The sequence below is a fragment of the Felis catus genome, chromosome A1 (assembly GCF_018350175.1).
Source record: "Felis catus isolate Fca126 chromosome A1, F.catus_Fca126_mat1.0, whole genome shotgun sequence".
In the NCBI taxonomy this organism is placed as follows: Eukaryota; Metazoa; Chordata; class Mammalia; order Carnivora; family Felidae; genus Felis; species Felis catus.
The window spans coordinates 131,760,304-131,780,712 of NC_058368.1; the positions used below are offsets into that span (position 1 = coordinate 131,760,304).

The window sequence follows — 20,409 nt, forward strand, 5'->3', positions numbered from 1 at the left end:
GAAGACAGATTAAGCCTGACCACCACCTCCTCCCTGGTAGCTGAGTGACTTTTGTTTCTGCCCACTATGCAGCTCCCTGGGTCGGTGGCCGAGGAGGGGTAAAGGCTCCCCCGGTCCTGCTCTGTCTGCCTGGAACCCAGCTGCCCTGTCCTTGGGCAGACAGAATGGCAACTTGGGCTGCATCTGCCCAGATGGCAGACATATGACACCTCCACTCTTCCTTTGGATGAAATCTCTGGCATAGAGTGGGGCCAACTGAGCTCCGCGGGCTGTCGAAGAAGTGAGGGGAAGCAGGGGGGAGTCAGGGGGGCGTGAAGAAAGCCCACGAAGGGACAGGGGAGAAGAGGTACAGGGTCGAAGACCGGCAGATGAAAGGGCCACTCACTAGCGAGAGGGAGAAGCGCGAGTAAAGCGACCAGACACCATGTGGACAGGGGGAGGAGAGAGCGCAGAGGAGGCGCGCGAAGGCTGAACGCCCCGCATCCCGACAGACCCCAGATCGCCGGAGACGAGCCGGCGCCGAGGGGCGTCCGCGGGCCAGGCGGTGCGGGACGCGTGCGGTCCGAGGGCAGATCGGGGGTCTTACGTGCCCCTGTCCGCAGCCTCCCGCGATGAGCGAGGCGAGCCGGGTGTGCTCGGGCTACTACAGCCTCAACCACAGCTTCGTGGAGCCCTTCGAGTGTCCCCGGAGCGGCGAGGGGGCCGCCCTCCTCTACTGCTGCGGCTTCGCCGACCTCAAGTACTGCTGTAGTGAGCCGGGCAGCTACTTCCCCTACAAGCACAGCTATATGTGGAGCCTCAGGTGGGCAGGGCGGGGGGCGGGCGGCGGGCTCTGGGGAGGCGACGAGCAGGACCACCCGGGCAGTGGGAGGGTCGCCCGTTCAGGTCGGGGTCCTCCGGAAGGACACGGAGCCTCCGTGGGCAGGCGAGGGACCTGTGGAGAAAGCTCACCCGGCTGGGAGCTCCCCCAGGACCCGGGACCCGCTCGGTGCTGCCCCCGTCCGGCGAGGGTCCAGCTGTGGGCTCTAGAAGTGTGAGTGGGCCCTGGAGCCCCGGCGAGGCCCGCGCGGGAGGAGCGCGGACCGTGCGCCCAGGGCGCACGCAGTGCCGCCTCCGCTGGTCCCGCTCACCCCGCTCTTCACCCCCGCCAGGGACCGGTCCCAGGCAGGAGGCCCTGCTGGCAGAGAGAAGATACGCAGATAACTTACGGTTTTCATTTCTTTTTGATTTGTTTGGGCATTTGGTGCAATTGACTAGAAAGGGGGCTACTCTGGGACTCATTTTAAGGTATTAACCAAAGATTGGAATACTTCAAGTCTCTTTGAATGTGAGAAGGAATCAAAAAGGGGTGTGTGTGTGTGTGTGTGTGTGTGTGTGTGTGTGTGTGTAAAGCTATTGGAACTTTATAATTTGCTCTTTTCAGATAATCTGACACTGACCCCGAACCGAACTGGAGACCCACAGACAGGGAAAGTTTTACTTGCTATAATACATCCTGTGTAGAACCTTATCAGGGCACCCCTTTCTTAACGCCTGAGCGACTTGGCCGTTGCTTCGAAAGACCAGAGACTCTCTAAGGTCGGGTTTTTCTTGCCTGTTTCCTGTGATGGGAATTTTACTTATTCCACCTAGTTTTTATGCAGATATCTTCATTGTGAAACCCCCCCCCCCCTTTCTACTCCAAAAGACTGCATCCTTTGACCTCCATTCTTTCATTCTGCCTGGAGAATGTATGTCTCCAAACCCACCTTCACTTGTGTCTCACAAACCAATTAGCTTATACCTGACAAGAGAGAGACTCTGCTAGTAAGCCGGAAGAGTGTTATTTCTCTAATTCTCTAGCATGATCCAGAATTTGTCATACAGGCCAAGTCTACAGCAAATGACCATAAATGCTATTTCTCGAGGCAGTAAAATGATTTTTTAAGCGTATTGCAAGTTTCAAAAAAAAAAATCTCAAAACGGGGGTCGCCTACCGATAAGCTCATCTAACAACATTGTATTGTTGTGTCATAGTGGGGCATAATCTCAGAAAATGACAGCTTAGCCTTAGTATTTGGAGAAGTAATCAGTACTGCTTTGGCATATTATCTGGCCTTTTGGAAAATAACACAGTAACCTGGCTCTGAGTTTCTGGAAGTGTTAATAATGGTGGCAGACCCCCAAGAGAGACTGGCGACTCTTAAGTCAAACTCAGGTGGAAAAGTTCCTGGGGTTCTCAGATCCCTGAATAGTCCCAAAGTGACGGGCAGCAGAGGATAGAAAACCTTCCTAAGGTTTATGAGGGCACCAGGAATGAATACCTTGCTGGGGTCTTCATTCAGCACGGACAAAATGGACAGTGTAGCTCAGTTCCTAGAAAATATAAAAATCATTTCAGCTGATGGCATCAGTTGGCAATGTTAAACCCGGGGTTCTCGTCAGCGTTTGAGCTCTGAGAACACAACGGGGAGGTAAAAATTCAGAGCTGCACTCCCCTCATATTCTTCGTTCTCCACCCTAATTTAAAATAGTCCAATCGCAAAAACTGTTCCCGAAGTCACTAGCGTTTGTTCTGAGATTCTGCAGCTGCTGGAGAAAGGCCCAGTACAGCTACTCCCAGGTAAGCAAAGTTACGAAGCAGGAGGACTGCAGTGTTAATGTGACGACAGCCTCAGACCCTCTCTCAGGGACTGGAAAGCAAACTGCCATAACGTTCTGCAGGGAAAGTAGAATTCTCCCTTTTCTGTGTCCGGCCCACTCCCATCTTTTCTCCCCTTACAAGTCCCTGCCCTCTTAGAGTTTCCTTTGGTAACCTTCTTCAGGACCTAGGAAGACAATACGTATTGCACAGGGCAACGCATGAGTTCAGTAAGTATTTGTCAAAATGAATACTGTACGAGATTCCTAGAGTCCCATCTTTATCTAGATAAAGCAACATTTCTATAACGTGGAACTGTGATACAAACTGTTTGTCAAGATAACGAAGAACCTTCCTTTATTGTAATGGAAAGCAGAAAATAGCATTTTTTTTTCTTCCAGTAATGCAGCTGGTGTTTTAAACTGTGTGCATTAAAAGCTCACGACATGCATGTTGAATTTAATTAAATTGACAGTGTTACTTTTAAATTGACTGAAGTACTTTTTCACTTTGAAGATCTTGTTTTTTAATAACCCGCCTTCTCATTTCAGGAATCTCTCTGGATGTCTGGCAGCCCAGCTGCCTTGTGCAGCAGATAATGTTAATTAAGTGGATTATGGTCCCACGTGTCTGTGCATAGTCCTAACCCTCCCTGACGTGTATAATCTACAAAAGTCAACTTTGGTGCAAACAAACCCGAAAGAGGAGTTGCCAGAGCCAGGGAGCCTGACCCTTGGAAGAGAGTGCACCAACTGAGGGCAAACTTTGATTTAAATATCCAACTGTAGGGGCGCCTGGGTGGCTCAGGCCATTAAGCATCTGACTCTTGGTTTCAGCTCAGGTCATGATCTCAGGAGATTGAGCCCCACATTGGTGTCTGTGCTGAAAGCACAGAGCCTGATTGGGATTTTCTCTCCCTCTCTCTGGCCCTCACCCTCTCTCGCTTTCTCACCCTCTCTCTCCAAATAAATAAATACATAAAAACTTAAAATAAAGATATACAGCTGTGTGCTGACTCTAGCCACAGAATTTCCAGTTTTCACTGTGTGCAAGGTTAGGGGAACTGGGCTGACATTACTAACCTAAGCACAAGCATCTTTGGGAGCCTAACTCCGTATCTATGGCCAAGGAGGCAATCTCTAAATTGCAGGGGTGTTTTATCTTCTAAAATCAAGGATACAGGGGATGAGCTTAGCCCCTCACTTTTTAATTCTATTCTCCTTTCCAGAGCCCTAACACACCTAGCATCCCTGGTCACATTCTCCCTTCCCTCCCTTTGGTACGTGTCAAACTTGTCAGGGCCTCATCTCTAGCAAATAGTGAAAGCCTGCAGTCAAGCAAGGCATATAATGAAGAAAAAGATCTTCATTGGCCTGGGAACAGCTGTCCTTGTTCTACTTGCCTTGTCATCAGCATCTGTGTTCTTTGCTACTTTTCAATGACCATTTCAATGATAATTGCTTTTCAGTTACTAAAAGTGGATCAACCACCAGTCAATTATTATTTGCTTCTATTTACTATCACTTACTTCTATTTACTACAAGCTAAGTACTCTAATCAGCCCTTTCAATATGTATGCCCAACACTATGGGAAGGTCAACAGAAGTATGTGCTCTTGAGCAACTTAACATTTTCTGTGTATATACTTATGTACCCAGACAAACATCTGGTTCAGGAAAGTTAAGTACATATGTTTTGCTTATGAGTCTTTCAGGATGATGTTTTTTCCAAGCTCCTTTCCCCGTTTAAAAATATTAAGTTCATAGGTTTATGAAAACTGCTATTTCTCAAATGCTTACTCTTATAGATAATTGTATTAGAAGGAATTATTACAAAATTAGTACAGAGAAAATTATAAGACATACCCTTTATTTTTAGAGGAAAGCACAAGGGTTCCTTCCTTAATGCTAGAAGCCACTGTGTTATGCTTGTTCAGAAAGGAAAAACTCAGGCTAAACATGAACTTGATATAGATTTCATAAATACTGCTTTCCTCTCATTAAACATTCTCCTCTTTTGTAAGAGTTGTGGTTTTATATATTAGTGCTGTCTTCCATACGTGTCTCTGAAAGTTCTACATCTCCGGTAAACATTTGCTTCACTAATTTGCGGACGTCAGTATTTTTCTATTCGTCTTTATTGTTGAACACCATTTTTCCTCCTAAAATATATTGAAAGGTTTATTGCTTGAGATACTTTTGAACTAGCCCTAAAGAATCATGTGACCTTTCATGTGTCATATGGATTCACGTGGTATACTATACTTATGTTAACATATCAACGGGAAGAGAAAATCTAAGAATTTGATGAAAGAAAAAGGGGACATTTTTACTCTTTAGACTAAAATATAATTTGGTTAGGAATGACTGAGGCAAGAATTAACCATATTCAAACCTTCTCTTTAGTGCATGTGTTAACCATTTTGTGTGACGGTCCCCATGTTTTTCCTGTTTTCTTCAGCATCGGTGCCCTGGTTGGCCTGGGAACTGCTGCCCTTGTTCTACTTGCCTTTGTCATCAGCGTCTGTGTCCTTTGCTACTTATTTCTGTATACAAAGCCCCGAAGATTAGACACTGGCCTTAAACTTCAACACCTAGAGGCTTCTACCACTCAAGAAGGTAATCACTGTCCATTATTTGTAGCCAATTACCTGCGCTCTATTCAAAAGAATAACCTGGACCTCGGTAACAGATCATGCCATTAACAATGAATGCTTCTTAAAAACTCAATTTATTACATGCCTTTATAAAAATTCACATGAAATTAGACCTTAATGATGCCCTATCTTCAAGAAACTGTGCCAAAGGAAAAAGTGTGGCAGGATGTAAATGTTCTCATGAACAAGAATACACTGGCCCAACAAATCCACTCTACTATAGTTAAGTCTCATTCAGTTATGAAGGTTTTATCCCCTTGGAGATTTTACATTTTGTTTTTGATAGAGCCACAGAAGTCAAAAAGAGGAACAAAAAATGCGATAATTAATTCTTAGGGTTGGGTTGCTCCAGACTGGTTAGTCAGTGGTCAGTTAAGCATTTACCAGGGTGCCTGTGGTGTGCAGAATTAGGAAGAGGCATATAAAATACGTCAGAGGCACACAAAGGAATAGAAAAATAAATAGAAGACAGTCTTTGTTCTTGAATAGGCTACGAACTAAGATACACATGTGTGTATGTGTGTGTGTGGATAGAATGACTATAAAGTAGAAAGAAATTTTTATGTATAGTTTGTGGAAACGGGTCTAACTATCTCAATTATAAAGTGCCACACAGATGCTAATTGTTTGCATTATAAAATTCAATCAGAAAGAACTGATATAATTTTTGTGAATATACATTTCTATTAGTGTATTTAAAAAGTAGTAATCATAGGGGTACCTGAGTGGCTCAGTCGGTTGATTGTCCGACTTTGGCTCACACCATGATCTCATAGTTCATGGCCTCGAGCCTGCTTCAGATTCTGTCCATTTGTGGTCTCTCTCTCTCTCAAAAATAAATAAACATTAAAAAATATAGCAATCATAAATTTTGATATATATGTTTAGAATGTATTCTAATAAAAATTTAGAACATATAAATAGGATATATATGCATATATATGTACATATATATTTAGAATGAGACAGAAGTGCTCACTAACTTCTATTTAAAAAGAGAATGAAAACATTTACTTTAAAAAATCTTGGAAAATCCTCTGCTCAGATGCTCTATTTTAGCTGAATCCTGAAATGTATGGAGTACATGCTCTGCGACTTGATCAAATACGCTGTCACTAAATGATTGCATTAGCTCTACTTTCATTCTCCTAGAGATCTCTCTCAGAGGGTGCCCTGCATCACAGAGCAAGAGGCCAACGTCCCTTTGCAGTTCTTTTTCTGAAGCACTGTTTGGAACTGTGTGGCAGAATAGACAGGTTGTTCGTTGAATTTAGTCCAATGGCTTAGATCCTGTTCCTCCACAGGCAAAATGAAGTATTGGATTAGTGATCACCCAATAATCAGGTCATAAAATCATTTTTTTTGTCTCAAGTGCTTAGGTAATTTAAAGTAGAAGTCTTTAAGTTTGCCGGTGCATAAGAATCACCTAGGGAGCTCCTGAAAACCCACAAACTCCAGACTCTGCATTTTAAAACAAATAGGTCCTCTTCCCAGCTAAGCCCTGGACTCCCCTGCTGTCTACTCTCCACAGAGCAGCCAGAGTGAGCTTGTTAAAACCTAAGTCAGGTCATATCACTCCTCTGCTCAAAACCCTAATCACTTCCCATCTCTCTTGATACAAACAGTTGTCTTAACTGTGACCGGCCAGGGCTTTGGTGGTGTCCCTCTCCACCCACATTTCACTTCTCCTGTGCACAGCCACATTGGCCTCTTTGCTATTGCTTGAAATTCCTCTGCCCCAGGGCCTTCGCATACAATGTCACCATTGTCCAGAAGGCTTTTCTTTTCCCTCAGATATCCATGGGACTTGCTCTTGCACTTTCTTTAAATCTTTACTACAAGTCACCTTTCTAGGGAGTTCTTCCCTGATCACCATATCTGCCTTCTTTTTTTTTTTTTTAATTTTTTTTTTCAACGCATATCTGTCTTCTTAACTCCTCTTCAACCTTTCCAACTTCCTTCCTGCTTTGTCTTTCTCCTAAGCATTTAGCACTAATATACCATACATTTTAGTCTAACTTTTCTCCACTTCAACTGGAAAGTAAGTTCCAGGAAAGTAATAATTTTCACCTTATTTCCTCACTACTATAACCCTAGTGCCTACAACACTTAACACGTGTTTGTTGAATGAATTGACTGGAGTGGAATGACACTTTTATTTATTTATTTATTTATTTATTTATTTATTTATATTTTTAAAAAGTTTTTTTAAGGTTTATTTATTTTTGAGAGAAAGTGACAAGGGTGTGAGCAGGAGAAGGGCAAAGAGAGAGGGAGACACAGAATCGAAACAGGCTCCAGGCTCTGAGCTGTCAGCACAGAGCCCGACAAGGAGGCTTAAACTCATGAGTGATGAGATCATGACCTGAGCTGAAGTTGGGCACTTAACAGACTGAGCCACCCAAGCGCCCCGAATGGCACCTTTATAGTAGGTGATGAAAGGAGCATCTTTATTGGCACCTTTAGAGTCATCAACATTTATTGAATGTCTGCTGTATGCAATGTATTGTGCTAAGTAGGAATTGGTTCTTCTTCGTGATTTCTTTCAGGGACTGCTCCAAAATATTACTTCATGTTGGCTCTGAGAACCCAGCAACAGAATTAGTTGGCTTGTGGACTGAAGTCTTGTAGTCTTATTGCTGTTTAGCTAAGGAGATCCATTAATGCACTCCTCAGGTAGTTAGATGAAGTTGCTTTCTCACATCGAAATGTCCCCACTCTGCCCCTCTCAAAAACATCATGTTTATCACGCCAGCAAATTAATTCAGTACTCCTTTCCTGAGTGCTTGCTATTGACAAGGCAGGGTTTTATATGATCCCTGCCATCCTGCTGCTTTCAAAAGAGGGGATTTTTGGTCCCTTGGGTTGATTTTAACCAAATCAGACATAGAGGAGAGCCCAAAACAAACTAGGTAATCCAAATGTCACTGAAATAGGGAGAGAAAATGGTTTCTATTTGAAAGGGACCCTTTAAAGTGATCATTTAAAAACACTGTGGTGCTGTTGTTAAATATGCAAGCTATTCCAGTGATTCTCCCACCTAGGAATACATTACCATGTTCTAGCTATGAAAAAAACAAATCTTTATTCCATTTAAGGAATGCCTTAAAGTTTAGGAACATAAGATATTTGCATAATAATCAAATCCGTAAACATTACATGGGAGGAAATCTGTTTCATTAGTTACCACTCTTCTCTTTCAAAACTATCTGTTGTTACGAGTCAATCTCCTATTATTTTAGGTTAGTTTTTATAATTGAGACTGTTTTCATTACAGGCAATTTGAATGACCTACAGGGAATAATGTTTTTGTGCACATTCTAAAACCGGCTCAGGGCACTGGACTTTTTTGTTTCTGTAAGTGACAATAATCTGAGTCTAAAAGAGTCTAATCTTAGGCTATTTCGTCAAGATTTTTCCTTGGTGTGTCTTTATTTTATTGGGTTTTATTCTTTTTAATGTATACAATGTAAGGCTTTATACCTCTTGAATTGATCCTGAAGAAAACAGGTCTGTGGTAGTGACTGTAGAGAATAATTGGGCTACCTCCAGGGCTCACTTTGTGCAGAGGTACTATTGCTAAGAAATTGATTGCCCTTTAAATTGTGTCCCATAATCATTTCCTTCTCTTTGTGTGTGTGTGTTTTGAGTTATGTGTGTTTCAGATGCCAGTGTTGAAGAGAATCCCGTTGCTTTTCAGGTGCACTGTAGGAGATGTACAGTTCTGAGAAGATGGCTGTGTGAAGGGCATCTTTCTGAGTAGACACGTTGAGGGCGAGGGCTCATTTCCTAAGATGGGAAAGAATTAATGGCTAATAGAGAAGCAATTAAAGGGGTGAATCTTCTAGATCCCTGCTTCTCAAACTTTTCCGCTGGAGAATCCTTAAAGGTAGAGTAGAGGGGAACGTGTACCTCCAGAATTCCAGCGGCTGGCGTGGAAAGGCTTGCCTTAGGCCTGTGAGCTTGCAATTATTTTAAGTTCTCATATTTATTTTTAAAATTTATGGGATTTTCCAACTTGGCTGAATGCCACAGGTTGTTCTACTCTAATAATAACCCCTTCTTATTCTCATAGCTGAAGAAAATCGTTGCTTCAGAAAGAGTAAGCACATCCATCCTGCAGTTTGAGTTTCCACTGATACTCTTGGGTTGCGGAGGTGGGTGGAGGCCTGAGAAGAGAGGTCGTTGGAAGCAGAGTTTTGGATGGAAATTAAAAGGGCAGATGTTCGCAGAGTGGCTTGGCACATAAAAAATAATGTTTAGAGACAACAGACAGCTCCAAGGCTGTATCCGGTGGTCTCTTTTGTAAAGGCAGGCGATTTAATTGAAAAAGAGTGAGCAAATCATTAGTTAGGCACAGTGGTCTAGAAGAAAAACATAAATTACATATGGAATACTGAGAGGGCACATGTGAAGATCATATAATTGTTTTTTCTGCCTGTGAGAGAAATATGGCTCGGACTGGCTCAGAATGGTCTGCTATATTTCTTCTTCTTAGATGACTCACCTGGAAACAAAACCTTTCTTTCAGATCACTTTCATTGAAGGAAAACTAGAAAATATAGAGAAACACACAGTGTCTTCCATGATTCCATCACACAGAGATAAGCGTCACTAACACCGTGTTGAGTATCTTTCAGGATTTTTTTGTACCCATCTATAGATCCACGTACATGACAAAATGGTGGAGAATGAGTCTTATGCTATTTGTTTTCACTGAACAATAGTGACATCTTTGCCAATACATAAATACCTTTGCCATCAGTTTCAGTAGTTCCATTTTAAAATCCTGGTGGAGGGCTATGATTTTTTATTCTTTTATTTTGATATAATTTCACACTTCCAGAAAAATCACAGGAAAAGTATAGAGAAGGTTGTATACCTTTCCTCGGATTTACTTAATGTTACTATTTTGCCTTATTTTCTTTATCACTGATTTTCTCTGAATGCATATTTTCCGAGCCATTTGAGAATAATTTGCAGATATCATTCCTTTTAACCGTAAGCATTTCGTTAAGTATTTCCTAAGAACAGGATTCTTTCTTATGTAGTGAGAGTATGTTTATCAAACTCAGGAAATGTAACATCAATACAGTAATATTATCTAATCTGCAACTCATATTCAAGTTTTGCCAACATCCTTAATAGCTATGCTTTTCTTATCTAGGATCTATCTTGTAATTAGTTTCTTTAGCCTCCTTCAGTCTTCAACCATTGTCTTTCATGATCTTGACATTTTTGAAAGCAAAAGCCAGGGCATCTGGGTGGCTCAGTCGGTTGAGCGTCTGACTTCAGCTCAGGTCATGATCTCACAATTCATGGGTTTGAGCCCTGCATGGGGCTCTGTGCTGTCAGCTGAGCCTGGAGTCTGCTTCGGATTCTCTGTGTGTCTCTCTCTGCCCCTCCCCTGCACGCACTCTCTCTCTCTCTCTCTCTCTCGAAAATAAACATTAAAAAAAGAAAAGAAAAGAAAAAGCCAGTTATCCTGTACACTACCTTTCAATTTATCTGGTATTTTCTCATGATTGGAGAGAGATAATACATTTCAACAGGAATACCACAGAAGTCATATTCCCAGGGCGTCATATCAGGGCATCACATAACATTCGTTTGTCCCATTATGAGTGATGCTAACTTTGATTCATTGGTTAAGGTTGTATTTGCTGGATTAATACATTATAAAGTCACTATTTTTCCCTTTTAATTACTAAGTACTTTGTGGGGAGGTACCTAGAGACTGAAAATGTTCTGTTCTTCCTCAAACTTTTATCCACTCATAGATGGTTCTTGACTGAATTTTTTCATTCAAAATTTCAAAATAATTTCAGATTATTACAATAATTGCAAAATGGTGATTTTCTGACCCCATCATTCTTATTCCTTTGACATTGGTTAGTTGTTATTCTCCTGCAAGGAAGAACTCTCCCTCCTCCCCTATTTATTTACCCATTCATGTAATTGTTAAGATCAGTATGGACTCAAATCCTTTATTTTAAAATATTCTATTACTGTCATTAGTTACTCTGATCCTTACATTGTCTCAGATTTGGCCTCCAGGAGCCCCTTTAAATTGGGTCCTTTGTCCTTTTGAAATGTATCCATAATTTTTTGAGCACTTTTTTGCCTTCTGTCACAAAATGTTCCAGGGCAGCCTGTACTCCTGTTCCAGCCCTGGAATCTTTTATTTCTCCAAAAAAGCCTGATTCATTTTGTTAGGAACAGTATTTAGAAACCAAAATCTGAGTGTATCATACTTCATTATTGACTTTGAACTAGCTTCCATTTTTTTTCATTACACACATAAATTGAACATCCAAGTGTTTTCTTTTTCTTTTTCTTTTTTTTTAAATGTTTATTTATTTTTGATAGCACATGGGGGGAGGAGGAGAGAGAGGGAGACACAGAATCTGAAGCAGGCTCCAGGCTCTGAGCTGTCAGCACAGAGCCCAATGCAGGGCTCGAACACACAGACCATGAGATCATGACCTGAGCCGAAGTCGGTCGCCCAATGGACTAAGACACCCAGGTGCCCCTAAGTATTTTCTTAGCATAAATCCTTGAGAGTGGGGTTGCTGACCAAAGGCTGGACACATATTGAAAGCTGTGGATACAAGTTCCTAACTGCTGTACAGAAAAGTACTATTTCATGTGTATTATTATTTCAAAAGATACACATTTTACTAATTTCATTGAAAAAATAATACAATGTTTTTATCTAATTAGGAGTGAGAATGGACATTTTAGTGTTTGACATTCTTTCTTTTTTTAAAAGGGTTTTTAAAGTAATCTCTACACCTTCAGTGTGGGGCTTGAACTCATGACCTTGAGACCAAGAGTCACATGGCTTTTCTGATGGAGCCAGCCAGGTGCCCCTGTCATTTCTTTTGTGGCATATTGTTGCTCATAAGCATGTTTTCCATGGGAATGTACATTTTTCACTGCTTTATAAGAACTTTACACACAGTAACTAAACTCTTTTACAAATACATTACAAATGTTTTCACAGTTGTTTCCCTTGTAATTTTGTGTGTGACAAGTTTTCATTTATAGAAGTTTTTCCTTTTGTAATGTCTCCCTTTAGTTTCATACTTACAAAGTTCTCACCTCTGGGGACACCTGGCAGGCTCAGTCAGTACAGCATTGTACTCTTGTTCTTAGGGTTGTGAGTTTGAGCCCCATGTTGGGTATAGAGATTACTTGCAAAATAATAACATTTTTAAAAATCTAAAAAAAAATAAACTTCTCACCGCCACTATAAGATATAAAGATATGCAACTGTATTTTCTTCTAATACATTTATTCATTTGTTTCTACATTTAAATTTTTAATAATCCTGGAATTTTAGTTTTGGTGTAAAGTATGAGGTAAGTATCTGCCTTTTTATTTTGCAAATAATGAGCCAATTGTCCAAATGTTTATTGGATAATCCATCTTTCTCTTGCCAATTTGAAATGTCATAAACTGGGGGTACTGGGTGACTCACTTGGTTGAGCAGCTGACTTGATTTTGGCTCAGGTCACCATCTTGCAGTTCGTGGGATCAAGTCCCATGTGAGGCTCTGCGATGACAGCATGGAGCCTGTTTGTGATTCTCTCTCTCCCTCTCTCTCTCTGTCCCTCCCCAACTCTTTCTAAATAAATAAACTTAAAAAATAAAATGTCATAAGCTGAATTCTTATATATACTGTGATCTGTTTTTAGACTTTCTGCTCTGTTAAATTTATCAATCTGGTTATTCTTAAGCTAATGATACACCTTAAAAGTTATTGTAATGATACAGTTTTATTTTAATATCTGACCAAGCAAGCCTTTCTCCTCCCTCCCAACATGCTTCTTCATCAAAGTTTCTTGGCTACTCTGGTAATGTTGAATCACACTGCTAAATTTTTTTTAAGTTTATTTATTTTGAGAGAGAGAGAGAGAAAGAGAATGGGAGAGGGACCGAGAGGGAGAGAGACAGAGAGAGAGAGAGAGAGAATTCCAAGCAGGCTCCAAGCTGTCAGTGCAGAGCCCAACTCTGGGACTTGAACTCACAAACTGTGACATCATAACCTGAGCAGAAACCAAGAGTCAGATGCTTAACCAACTGAGCCACCCAGGTGCACCCCAACATTGTCAAACTTTTAAAAATCAAGTGGTATTTTGAGGGATGTTGTAATTTTTTTTAAGTTTATTTATTTTTGAGAGAGAGAGAAAGAGAGCATGTTAGGAGCAGGGGGAGGGGCAGAGAGAGAGGGAGAGAGAGAATCCCAAGGAGGCTCTGTGCTGTCAGCACAGAGCCCAACATGGGGCTCGGTTCCATGAACCGTGAGATTATGACCTGAGCTGAAATCAAGAGTTAGACACTCAACTGACTGAACCACCCAGATGCCCTTGTACTAAATTTATAGATAACTTTGGGAGCTATTTTTCTTTGTAGTCTTAACTCCCCTTCAACAAAATTCTGCTCAAAACTCTTATTAATTAGGATACCAAATTATTTTGTAACACCATTCTTTGTTTCAGAAAGGCTTTCAGAACTCATTGAGATTTTAGTAGAAGATGGGCTAATTTGAACTCAATGGCAGAAAAAGATGCCGTGTCTCCTAAAGGGACCTTTCTACTTAAAATAATAAGCCTGTAATGTCCTATGACTGCTTTTGTTCCTAGAATGTAGAAAACCACATTCCTCAGCACAGCTACTGCCACATTTAGCATTTGTGGGTCCTCCCCAGGGCTCAAGGTTAGGCAATCTTGACTAATGTTGGAACCAATAAACAAAATAGAAGCCAGTCATTCATGAAAATTTCATTTAACGGATTTTAAATATCAGCTAAATTTATTTGTGAGTTATGTTAGTCATCAATGGTTGGCAAAATTTAATAATGCAGAAAAGAAAAAGAGGGGGGAAAGGTCCATTGTGGAAAAAAAAATAGGACAGGAAAAAACATTTCTGGATAGAACTGCCTTCACTCATTGATGGAGGGGCAAAGCAAAAGGGCAAGTCTGAGATTCTAGCTTTCTTTTTTTAATGTTTATTTACTTATCTGAGAGAGAGAGAGCGAGCAAGCAGGGGAAGGGCAGAGAGAGCAGGAGAAAGAGAATCTCAAGTAGAGTCCACCCTGTCAGCGCAGACTCCAATGTGGGGCTCGAACTCACGAACCGTGAGGTCATGACCTGGGTCGAAACCAAGAGTCAGATGCTTAACCGACTGAACCACCCAGATGCCCAGGTGTAAAAGATTCTAACTTTTACAGTGCATATTTAACTGTATTTGCTGGAGATACCGATTCATCCTTGAGGAGAAGCAGGGCATTGGTGGCAGGAAAGGACAATCGATCAGGAGGTCACTAGGCAAGTTTTGCCCACCTCACCATTAACTTCAGATTCAGCCCTATGCTTCAGATTCGGTCAGAAGGGAAAACATCCTCTTGCAAATCAAAAACACTCAGGGTGCAGATTTAAGGCTGCATGTTTTCACTAGGAGGAGCCGTGGGATGAGTGGGATGTGTAGATTTTCCACTTAGTAATAAAGTGAGCCGCTAATTAGGAACTAGAAGGACTGAGAACAGCGACACAGGAGCTAGGGGGCCGTAGGCAGATAGCTGCAGAAAAACTTAATTAGGATTCTACCAGAGAGCCAAGGGATGAAGACCTGAGGGGGTCCCCAGCATTCTTTTGATATTTTGAAATGGCAGGCAAGGGCAGAGTTCATAGAAGAGTTGCAAGATAAATGGATTCCTGAGGAATGAATCTGAAAATGAATGCACAATTTAACTGTTACCAGAAGAAATAGATTGGCGTAGTTTCTGATGAGGGTACGTGGAAAGATTGATGAATTGGATATGAATTTTGGTAAAGGTCAAAGCTTTAATTTAAATGCTAGTCTGAGAAGTAGAGCCTTAAAGGAAGGTTAGGATTTACATGGGATGACCACACACACACACACACACACACACACACATACACACTAATTAAAATGGGACACGAACAGCAGGAAGGACAACTAATGTCAACCCACGAAAGAACAGACATGTTGGAGCTTCACAGTCTGCACTCAGTAAAGAAAAGGAGGAATTAAATAAGAAAAACCTTTTATCTGTAACAAATCCCTCAATTTGTAAGCTCAATGGATTTACAGATTACTTATTGAAAATCGAATCCATGTTGTAACCCTGGGACAGAAAAAAAGGTAGCTGATTTTATCCCTACTTTGTTGGTTCAGAAATTAGCCTCTATTTATCAAAGCAAAACTAGGAAAAGGAGGTTGCCGAGGATTTCCCACATTCTCCTCTAAAACGATTCCAAAGAGATGTAACTAGCTGGATTCTGTTATCACTGCAGCTACTCACTGCAGTTGTTTTTCTCTGTGTCTAGTTATTCTAACTTACTGGAACGACACACATTGAAAGCATCTTTGGGGGAAGAGAGTGAACATCAGGGTTAACTTGGGTATCAAAGTTCCTGCTTCAAAGAATATTGGTATGGTGTTTGTAATAAACCTTTTGTTTGTGAAGCAAATTGCTTCTGTGAGGGTAAGTGCCTTGCCTTAAGACGCCAATCTAAGAAACAGTCTTTGTACCTACACTGCTTAGGAGGATCCAGAAGCTGAGGAAATAAGGAGTCAGGGCTGGAGAATGGGTACCTTTACAAGTCCTAGATGAAGAAAAATCTGTAACACCGGAATTTATTTTGCAAGCCATTAAATCTCCGAGGGGAGTAGACAGGTTAGATAAACTTTTTCAATGGTGGCCAGAAGATACATAATGGAAACTAGAGCTGTCGGAACGGAGATGACTTACAGAGAACCCCAGACAAAGGGGTTCTTAGATAGAACCCTTAAGTTAGGAAATAACTGTGAACTTATTTCCCCTAAAAAAAAGACAAAAACAAAAACTGTGTGATAAGGTAGATAAAAACACCTTGAAAATCTTTCTGAAATATTATTAATAGAAGTATGTAAAAAGCCTAGGAAACGTGAAGGACTGGAGTTAAGCGACATTCACTTCACACTTCCAGCAACTCCAATAAAATATTACAATTTTAGATTACATTTAAAGAAATGCCTACGTAAGGTACAGAAGCCACCCAGGTAATATGAAGCTAATTTACGTCTTACGTCCTTGATCTTTTATCTTTACCTGGGAGAATCCTGAAGATTCAAATAGGACCACGCAAATGAAAAATGAAACTACAAATATTCTGTTTTTCAAATGTTATATGAGGAAAAGTTTCAACACCCCCCTTAGAGAATAAATTCCATTACTTAAGTACTTAGTAGTTAAATTTTCATCTAGTATTTTTTGAAGCCCCACTTTGCAAGTAATAGTCAAGTCAAATTTATCGGTTTCTTAGATTTTCAAGCAACCTTCCCTGCTCATTTAACAGCTTCGATTCCTGATTGGGCACAGAGCTCCTTACCAGGCTAGAAAATGTTGCGCCTACAACAAATCAACTTAAAAATCAAATCATATGGCCGAAACATTACGACTGAATGTTTAGAAGTAGAACATTAATTTATTTTACCACCCAAAAGCTTCAGAAGTAATGACATAAAGCCATCTATTGATCAATTTTAGGCCCTGTACTTTAAACTTCCGGTACTTTTAATATTAGCTGAGAGGACAATATCATCCACGTTTCAGTTCTAGGGGCATGATCTGGGAGCTGGAGTGAGACATCATTCTTCACAACTTGTAAATAATACTGCCCTATAAGTGGTGAACTCTGCAATCAACCTATATGGGGGATATTTGGATGGGGCCTGGAAGGCAGTCTATACAATTACTTATAAATAGGAAGAGCCAGGCTGAAAACTGAGGCTTAGACTTCACGTTAAGTGGTGAAAAGTAGAGGAAGTGGCTGTTTCTAAGAGTGGAACCTTTTGGCCAGTGGGTCCTGCTTCCTCTTAGGGAAGTTTAGAGCAGATTTTTCCAAATGAGACTAATTAGGGAGGGAGACAGTGATAGGTACCCATAAGCTGAGCCCTGAGGCACACCTAAGAGACCTGGGAGAAGAAAAGGGACCAACAAAAGGCCGAGAAGGAGCAATACAGACAGAGGAGGTGAGTCCAGGGTGGTATCCTGGAGGCCAAGGAAAGAAAATGCTGCTGGCCGGTCAGATAAGATGTGGACTATGAACTGGGCTGGGGATTCAGCAACAGGAGGGCATTAGTGACATCTGGGATTTATCTACTACTTCTACATATTCATACATTATTTAAATTTGCACATTTTGGTTAACTATATGATACAGCTACTTTTCTAACAATCATTTTTGGAAAATAATCCATTTCTTTGCTATCAGCTTCAGTTTTTGTGATGATCAGAGGTCTATATTCCTCTACCCTTGTACATTTTGGATTGATATTGACACAAAATGAGTGAATGAGATTGTGGCACAAATGTGTTCTTTTTAAAGATTACATCTAAATTGATTATGATAGCAAAGCCTTAAGAGTGGTGCAAATTATTATGATTAGCTTTAGTACAGTTTTGTTCACTTTATGCAGAGGGATAGTCACACTTTTATTAAGCAACCCAGAAATTGTTGCCTTCTTCTCAAATGTGTAATTTCCTCCATGGAAACACAGAGGAAGAAAGATAAGCGCGGAAATGAAATTCTTCTTTCACTGAATATTTCCCTAATTTGACTTTCAGAAGGAAATGCTCAGAAGCAGCTTTGAAATGATTCGGTTCTCACCCATCCACCTAGTGTTTTCAAGACATAGCTTCAATATTGCTACAAAATGTATTTTCCAAGCACACATTTTAAAAAGCCAAATTTTATGTCATAATTCCAAGTAATTATTTCATTTTGTGTTGTGCAGGCAACCCAAACAGGAAAGCCAATGCCCCCAATTCAAATGCAGCATCAAATTCGACAATGGAAACATCCTATGAAGCTGATGACATGAATCAAGAGCCACCGATGGAGACGACACAAATCAGCACTGTGTATTATTAAAAAGCCTGTGCTGTAAAAGCTCACTGGAGGGACAGAGCAAATAAAAATAAAGAATGCATTTCAAATACAGTTCGTAATAATACTTCTCAAAAAGTCATCATGCACAAAGCAAGACGCAGCTGCGCTTTTGATTTTTCAGTTAATTTATTAAAAACCCACTAAGGTTTCTGATCATGTGCAGAGAAGTTTACTTTTATTTGCTAATTAAGATGTTCCTGCAGTACATGAAATTATGCTAACACTTCTGGAGAAATTAAGGAACTTAAGATAACAAAGACAAGCAAACCTATGCCAGTGTGGAACAATGGGAAATTTATGTCACATTAGCAACATTACACAAGTCTTTGGATACTTAGCGGCAGTTCGTTTCATGAGACGGTACTGGATACGTAAATCTCGGAGGGAATGGTCTTGTAAAATAGAGGTGGCATGTTTTTAAGTCTCTTAGACATGAACCCCTTGCCTTTTTCAGAGGGTTTGTGGGGCGCACAATGAATGTATTGCTTTTATAAAATCTAACATTCGAGAACAGAGTATGTCACAATATATGATCTTAATAATAAATATTTTCAGCTTACCAAGGGATAACTGTAACACGAATCCTTCACTGATAGAGTTCCTAAGGAACTTCTATAATGAAAGTTATCAAACACACAAGTCCTCTGGTTCCACCTGAGCTAGTGCAATAATACCACATAGACATCTAGAAATAAAACTACAGTTTCTGCAAATTACAATTGTCTTAAAAGATTTTTTTACGCATAAGTATGATTTCTATTGTAAGAACACAGGCCTGGGTGTCTGAAGGAATGCACTAAGAAAAAAGGATTAATTTGCAGCTGGCTCTGCTGAACACATGTACTGTGCGGTGTAAAGTTATGGAGTTGGAAGACTAGCCTTTCTCAGTGTGTCAGACACAGCTTCTCTGGTCTGAGAGGGGGAAAAAAAAAAAAAAGCAAAGCCCTATTGCACTTGGGCATGCAAGGCTAAGGGTTAGAAACTTGGGACAATTAGGCTGTCAAAAGTTTTACCAAGAACTGGGGATATCTTCTGGACCAGCACTGTGCAGCAGAAGTTTCTGTGATGATGGAAATGTTCTTCTGTGTCTGCCCTGCTCATAGTAGCCACCAGTCACCTGTGGCAACTGGGCACGTAAGATGTCTCTAGAGCAAATGAAGGATACCTTTTATTTTATTTAATTAATCCAAATTTAAATAGCTACATGGGGCTATACTGAGAACATAGTTCCAGGTCATTATTGACACATCTGCTGCCTATGTTGATTTCATTTTGGCTATCTTGATACACAGATAATAATTATAGTACTATAGATGTTGCCTCAAGTAAAAACCTAGGCTGAGAAAGTTTAGTTAAGGCAGGGGTACAGTTCTACTTTTGTTGTTCAAGGGCAAACGCAGAAGCCATGAATGAAACAAGAAGCAGACAAATTGGTCAAGGCCAGCACAATGCTCACGGTCTCCCAAACTCCTCTTAACCTGCGAGACATACAGGAGCTGGCCGTGGCTGGATGTGTCCTGAGTTGTGCCCCTGGAAAGGCATCCCAATTCTCTGCCATTCTGCACATTTTTAAAAAAGTTGGGAGGCAACAAATGATGGTCAGAAGACCCTGGGTTTTGTGTGATTACAATTGTGCTGGCTTAAGAAGCGTACTCTCCTTGGTTGCCAACTGCCCAGGGAGATTGAATCTCAGCACTGGTACTAGTTATAGTCCCTGCCAAGCCAGGTCACCTGAGGGAGAGCCACAGGGCTCAACCAGTGGACCAATTGGTATGTGTCTCTGTTGCTTTGAAGCAGTTGGTGCTTCACACATTGAGACAAAATATTAAGCAAGACGTCTTATCAAATCACAGCCGAGTCTATACAATGAAAAATATACTTTAGATGATTTATTTGGGTGTCACTAACCTAGTGACAGAATTTAAATCAGTCACAAATAATCTAAAAATGTAAAACACATTTCAAAGTATGTACTTATGCATGGAATTCTGGGGACGTGTCTGATAAAGAACACAGTAGCTTTATGTGTTTTTAGAAGACTTAAGTCACTGGAATTTTTGGTAATAATCAAATCTTAGAAAGAAAAGTGGGTCTAGAAGAAGAGTAGAAATAACAGGACATAAGAGGCTCAAATTATTTTCTATGCGGTCTTCTTATGAGAGCAATTTCAT

At 40.7% G+C, this 20,409-nt stretch overlaps 1 protein-coding gene across 1 annotated transcript; it reads left to right on the forward strand.

Moving 5' to 3' along the window:
- Nucleotides 1-288: 288 nt before the first annotated feature.
- On the forward strand, nt 289-19,198 carry SHISAL2B (shisa like 2B). The gene is made up of 3 exons (XM_003981030.6): nt 289-802; nt 5,081-5,238; nt 18,084-19,198. The coding sequence occupies exons 1-3, from the start codon at nt 612-614 to the stop codon at nt 18,218-18,220; spliced, it is 486 nt and encodes a 161-aa protein (XP_003981079.1). The 5' UTR covers nt 289-611; the 3' UTR covers nt 18,221-19,198.
- The last annotated feature ends 1,211 nt before the right edge of the window (nt 19,199-20,409 follow it).